Here is a 6,562-nt window from a genome sequence, read left to right as displayed (position 1 = left end):
ATACATACATACATACATACATACATACATACATACATACATACATACATACATACATACATACATTATTGGGTTCTCTTGAAATGTGAGCTATTCAAAATAATGAAACAGATGAATCATATCAGTGACTGTGTTACTGTGTTTGTTGTTTTTCGTGTACAATGTAATAAATGGTACATTCACAAGTTATGCAGAACGGTAGTGAGTTACAAAGTCACATCGGCAGCCATATCGTGAAAGTCGTAAATCTAAATTTGTAAATGTGTACATGAAATAAAAACAAACTTATATACCTACCTGTCTTCTAAGGACAGTAAAATAACTTGTCTATCACAAATGTACACTAAAAACTGGCATGTAACCATAAACACTTTAACGGTACAGTATAAAAATGGGCTATAGATTGCCAACACCTGAAGGTTGATCAACATACTAGGGACTACGGGATCGTACAGTACTTTTGCTTCCTGCATGGACCCTAGCTGGATTCTGTATATAGAAATTATCTTGCAAATGTAACAGTAAGTAAATATTGTCCCCCAATGGAACAGCACAAAGTTAAGTTTGCCATTTCATCTAAGCTGAAACCAACAGAAACCTAGCGGAAACCTACATTACCCAGTATTCAATAGGTTTCCGCAATAGCGGAAACTAAGTCATATTGCTATGAATGTTTCAGCAAACTGAAACTCAATGGAAACGCATAATGATAGTTTCAGTTGTAGAAACTTGACGGAAACCTAGATTTGTTAGTTTCAGTTTTGTAAACTATGCGGAAACTCGCATTGTCTGTTTCCGGATACTGAAACCTAGCGGAAACCTACATTACCCAGTATTAATTAGGTTTCCGCAAGAACGGAAACTAAGTTATTTTTGCTGTGCATGGCTTACGGATGTGTGGGACCATAGAGGACTTGGGAATACAATCATCAGCAATCATATTTAATTCATCAGAAAACATCTGAATAGGATCAGACACAGTTAGAAAGAATTCGGGTTTTAATCTGGTATGGCATAAGGTCTCGAACATAGACCAATCTGCCTTGTTAAAGTTCCACCTGGACGATGGTGCAGCATCACTGGGGTTTATGGCGGAAAAAAATAGTGGGAAAATGGTCACTTCCACAAGGGTCATCATGGACCGACCAGTCAAATTCGTTATATAAATTAGAGTCCACAACGGATAGATCCAGAGAGGAGTACGAACCAGTTGCAGGATGAAGATATGTGTCAGAGCCATCTTTGAAAATGCATAAATCATTATTTGAGAAGAAATCCTCGAGTATCTTCCCTTTTGCATTGGTTGTGTTACTACCCCAAAGTGGGTTATGACCATTTAAATCTCCCATTATAATGCAAGGTTTTGGGAGCTGATCATAGAGCATTTGAAGATCACATTGCTGTATAGAGGATGATGGTGGTATATATAGTGAACACAAAGTAAGTACAACATGTAGTGTCACGCGGACAGCAACGGCTTGAAGAGGGGTATTAAGTGGAATAGCGCTATGAATCGTGTCCCGACTCACCAGAATAGAAAATCCCCCAGTGGCCTTATCACCAGCTGGAGAAAAAACGATGGTAGGAATCATAATTCCTTAAATCAAATTTATCTGTAAATTTCAGGTATGTTTCTTGTAAACATAGTGCTGATGGTCTGAAATCCTTGATTATAATTGTTCCTGAGACCTCTACAGTTCCACTGTAGAATATGTGAAGACATTACCTTTTAGGAGGATTAATTGGCGATCTGCCCCGCCCTTTCCTTGAGGGTGACGGGCTATGTGTTCTCTGACTACTGATGTCAGACACATCCATATCTTCAAGTGAACCGTATTTGTTGAACAACTGGATCTTGTTTTCAGATCCTTTAGATCTCCTGCCACTTTGGGGCTGTTTTGATTCCGGGATTGGTTTGTTTATGTTTTTTACCACTTGTTTTACATTTGTTTCTAACTGTGTGATCCTAGACGACTGAGATGATGGTAGATCGTGGGGAGGTGTTTGTGAACTGGCCGATTCCACAACAGGAACTGTTGCTTCAGTGATAGAGACTGAAATTAACTTAGAGCTTCGGTTTCAGTCCATGTATAATCGGTCCGACAACCATGGAACATGTTGCGGAACAGACTGTGAAATTGGTCGAGTAACGGCTGCAGAATAGGAACTGTGTATGGACTGTTCTTCGCCCAGAACAATCTTCTTCACATCTTGAAAAGATACATTCCTTTCATGTTTGATTTTCATGATCTTGGATTCGCGTTTCCATATGGGGCAATCTTTGGAAGAGGAAACGTGATTACCGCCACAGTTGACACATGAAGGATCTTTGTTACATTCAGTACTGTCATCACAGTTACCGCCACAACGATTGCAAGCAGCGTCTTTATTGCACGTTCTAGATCCATGTCCATAATGTTGGCATTTGTAGCATCTTAGAGGATTAGGGATGTACAGATCCACTTTGATATTACAATATCCGGCTTTAATTGAGTTAGGTATTTTGGAAAGACCAAAGGTAAACAGATACGTGTTGGTCTTAATGATCGCACCATGTCGTTTGGAAGAGAAACGTTTTACAGAGATAACATGTTGGCTCTTTAGTTCTTCCAAAATGTCATCCTCAGTCATGTCAGCAAGTAAACGACCACTATCTCGCACTATCCCCTTACAGCTGTTCAAGGATCGGTGTGGGGAAACCACAACTTGAACAGTTGCGAGGGTCTTGGTGGAAAGAAGATTGACAGCCTGTTTCTGTCGTCTACATTTAATAAGTAGACAACCACTGCGTAATATTTTGACATCTTCAACATCGCCAGCAATGCCCTGAATAGTCTTCTCAATGGCAAAAGGATTCAACTTGAGTGGAGTGCCATCCTGAGTTGAGATAACCAAGAATCTGGGCCAGTTTTCAAAAGTCACAGAAGGCGTTATCGGCCTATCTGCATCACAGAAATCATTTGACTCATACGGGCGTTTTTTCATCGGGGGTTCCATGGTTGTAGTGATTGTGGTTCATCCTCCTGGTTCCCCACCCACCATGGAGTGTCAACAAGGACGATGCCTCATGCCTGTGGGTCTCCAACAGGCGGCACCAGGGATACCAGGGGGATATACTCAAGCAGAAACATTAAAAAACAATTTTTCTACCAGATTGGCCCATGAGCCACCGCCTTCTGGCATGTTAGACTCTAGGCAAGTAATTTTGTATTTGTTTAAATTAAGCAAGTGAATAGTACAAGTACATTTTTACCAAGTCCACAAAGTAATGAATGAATAATTAGATATAAGGTGTGCAAGACAAAATACAATGCACAGGGCTTGGCGTGACCAGCTGATTGATAGAACCAGGCCAGTTCTACCACCCGTCTAGGTGAAGTAAGGGTCGAAGTGGTGTATTGGGCAAAGGAACACTGTTCCTGGAGCCCTTGCCCTCAACCACCAGAATCCCGTCCTCCACCGACACAGGGGCGCAACCCACGGCAAACAGGTTGGTGGACCTAATATCCCCCCGGGTCCACAACGGGGGTTTGAAGGGCGCTTAGCGTTACCCAGCACCCACCACGAGGAGGTGGCCCTTCATGGGTGCCTCCCAGGGGCTTGAAGACCTCGTCGCTTAGCGAGCACATGCTGTAGTAGCCGTCAGTTATCTGGTTGCGGGCGCCACTGACGAACATCTTGTTGTTGCTGGCGTTGATGTTAGTCCATCGCGGTAGGTAGGTGATATCGCAGAGTGCGACTTCGAGTTGACTCGATCGCGTGCATCAGCTGAATGGCCTTGCCGCTCGTTATTCCTGGAAGTGTTATGTACATGTTAGAGTATATATGCTCATTACATAATAGTTTTAAAATGTACTCCCCGGGAGTGTTTTACCCTAAACTGAACATAGATTTCCCACACAAGATCGTGGTCGCTGATGGGTTGTATTTCAACGCCCAGTTCATAGATGTGTTCGACCGGTATAGGTTTTCGGTGACTACCGGTAAGGTAGTTCACGCTTGGTTCAACAACCCGATGCAGTTCTGGCAGAATCAACTCAACTTCGCCGTGTGGTGCGCTACAATGGGGTGTGGTGTGGCATTAACTGACACTCGGCATGGACTGCTGAGTCAGTCTGTGTTCACGTTCCACGTGTACTACCAGATCAGGCGTATCCTCAATGAGATCAGCGCCCCGCTCCCACAGGACAAGGCGTGGGACCCAGTAAACAACCAGTATGATAGACGGGCATACGAACGTATTTGCAACGAATTCGAACTAAACTCGAAGACGGATTGGCGTTTGCCGGGGCCGAACCACGGGTTGGGTATCCCCATCGTTCACAACATGCCCCTCGTGGATGCCAGTGAGAAGATGAAAGAATGGGGCTACAAGTCGTATCATCACCTCGCAACGAACGAGTGGGATGACCGTTACATGGCTTTTGACAACAGCAAGGATTACCGAGTCTGGAGGTTCGAGCAGGGGTCAGCGGATACCTGGAAAAAGTTCATGTTGGACACATCGTAAGGATTCACTCGTGCCAGTGTAATCAGGTTGAACGACTCGATTTGAACGTACGTGTGGGCGCTGTTGGGTGCGCAGACGCAAACGCGTTCCAATATCCTCGGTAAGGAGACTGCTTACGACGCTCAGAAACAGTTCGTTGTTAACGTTGAGGATGCTATCAATTCTCCAGTTGATCTCCCGAGTGCCATCGAATGCTACCAAGACGTGTTGGAATACGCCAGGTCGAAAGTCGACTACGTCTTCGACGTGGGACTGTACATGGCCCCGAGCGATATGCAATTGAGAGTAAAAAAAGTGGTGGGCTACAACAACGAAATAGTCATAGCCACGGCGGATCAAAAGTTGGGCGTCAACCCCGATGTTAACACCCCCCACGTCCCACCACCCACGACTGGTGAAACCGGTATAGTGGCGCCACCCCTCGAGCCTAGGGTTCAACACACACACCCTGTGTGGGCACACACACCTGCACACCTGCAGCAGCACATCGACCGTAAACAGCCCTGGTGGTTCACGGGATCGCGGTGGGACTTATTTGGTTAAAAATTCCTTAGCCGCTATACACCTAACCCGCCACGGCGATGATGGCTGCCCACAGGTTTTGACTAAGCCACGTGGCAGTTTTAGCCAGAGCGCTCAGCAGCCACGAGACGATGCTACCCAGGATGCCGGGCAGGGCTTCGGCGGCCTTCCCAGCCACTTTAGCCAGGGCCTCCCTGAGTTTTTTTATCAAGTCTCTGATGCCACCTGTGGTGTTTAGTATTGGTGTACCACTGCCGCCGGCAGGCGTCAATGACACCACCAAGGTTGATATGATGAAGCCCAATGCAGTCAGAATGCTGGCGATGGTGATGCCTTGGTCTCGAAAGAGTATTCGGATCCTGTCAGCTAGCGTGGTGTCCTCATTTAGGACTCGATCGATGGTTTCCTGTACTCGACTGATTTGTGACTGGAGGGCTTCCCGGTTAGAGGAAGCGGATTCCAACCGAGTCCTTCTCTCGTCTTCCAAGTTTTTTATTCTCTCCTCGATGCGGCGTTTCATATCACCGTCCGCTTTGGTGAGTTTTATTTTCTCGTGAGCGATGTGCTCGTCGACTTCGTTCAGTTTCCCATGTTGTTCACGAAGTTCTCCGCGTACATGTTTCAAGGCTTCGTCTAGACCTACAGTTCCCTCAGGGGAAATTCGAAACAGGCAAAGGCTTGTTCCAGAACGCCAACAGTTTTTCGACGCTGTTCAACATTTCTTTAACACATTGGGGTATATCACCTTCACCGCTGAGTTCGGTCCTGACTGCTTGCAACCTGTACGGCTGGGCCATGAGCCAGTATCTACCCACAGGGGGGTTCGAATGGGCATCGCACGAGGTTGATGTTATGAGCATCGCACCAGATTCGAACAAAGGTTTTATCCTCGAGGTGGACTGGAATACCCCAAGGCATTACACACATCACACAACAGCTACCCCCTGGCCCCCGAACGTATGAGGGTTAACCCAGACTGGATGTCTGAGTACCCACATAACTTGTAAGGTGGGCGGGTGGCAGACGTTGAAAAACTCGTGCCCAACTTAATGAATAAGACCAAGTACATCGTTCACTATCGCACCCTACAGCTGTACCTGTCGTTGGGTATGAGGTTAGCCAAAATACACAGGGTGCTCGTGGTCAACCAGAGCCCCTGGATGGAGCCTTACATCAGAATGAACACAGACCTCCGAAAGAAGGCCACCAGTGACTTTGAGAAAAACCTCTACAAACTCATGAACAACTCGGTGTTTGGTAAGACTATGGAGAACCTTAGGAAACGCGTGACCGTGAAGCTGGTTCGGTCGAATGAAAAGACAAGCTCAGGAGACTGATAGCCAGCCCGGCATTCAACCGTAGCAAAATATTCACCGACGACCTGGTTGCCCTACACATGAAGAAAAGTCACATCAAATTCAACCGGCCTGTTTACGTGGGGATGAGCATCCTCGATTTATCCAAACACCTCATGTACGACTTTTACTACAACGAGCTGAAGAAACAGTACGACGACAGGTGTGAAGTGCT

The 6,562-nt window shown here is 45.9% G+C and overlaps 1 protein-coding gene across 1 annotated transcript; it reads right to left on the bottom strand.

Moving 5' to 3' along the window:
• Positions 1-2,079: 2,079 nt before the first annotated feature.
• On the bottom strand, positions 2,080-2,997 carry LOC124273818. Its single transcript, XM_046709127.1, has one exon. It carries the CDS (start codon positions 2,995-2,997, stop codon positions 2,080-2,082), a length of 918 nt encoding a protein of 305 aa, XP_046565083.1.
• Between the last annotated feature and the right edge of the window lie 3,565 nt (positions 2,998-6,562).

Source organism: Haliotis rubra, unplaced genomic scaffold, assembly GCF_003918875.1.
Source record: "Haliotis rubra isolate DU_JTF1 unplaced genomic scaffold, ASM391887v1 Scf1845, whole genome shotgun sequence".
NCBI lineage: Eukaryota > Metazoa > Mollusca > Gastropoda > Lepetellida > Haliotidae > Haliotis > Haliotis rubra.
Note: the sequence above shows the minus strand (reverse complement) of the source record. Positions and strands in the feature narration are given on the sequence as shown.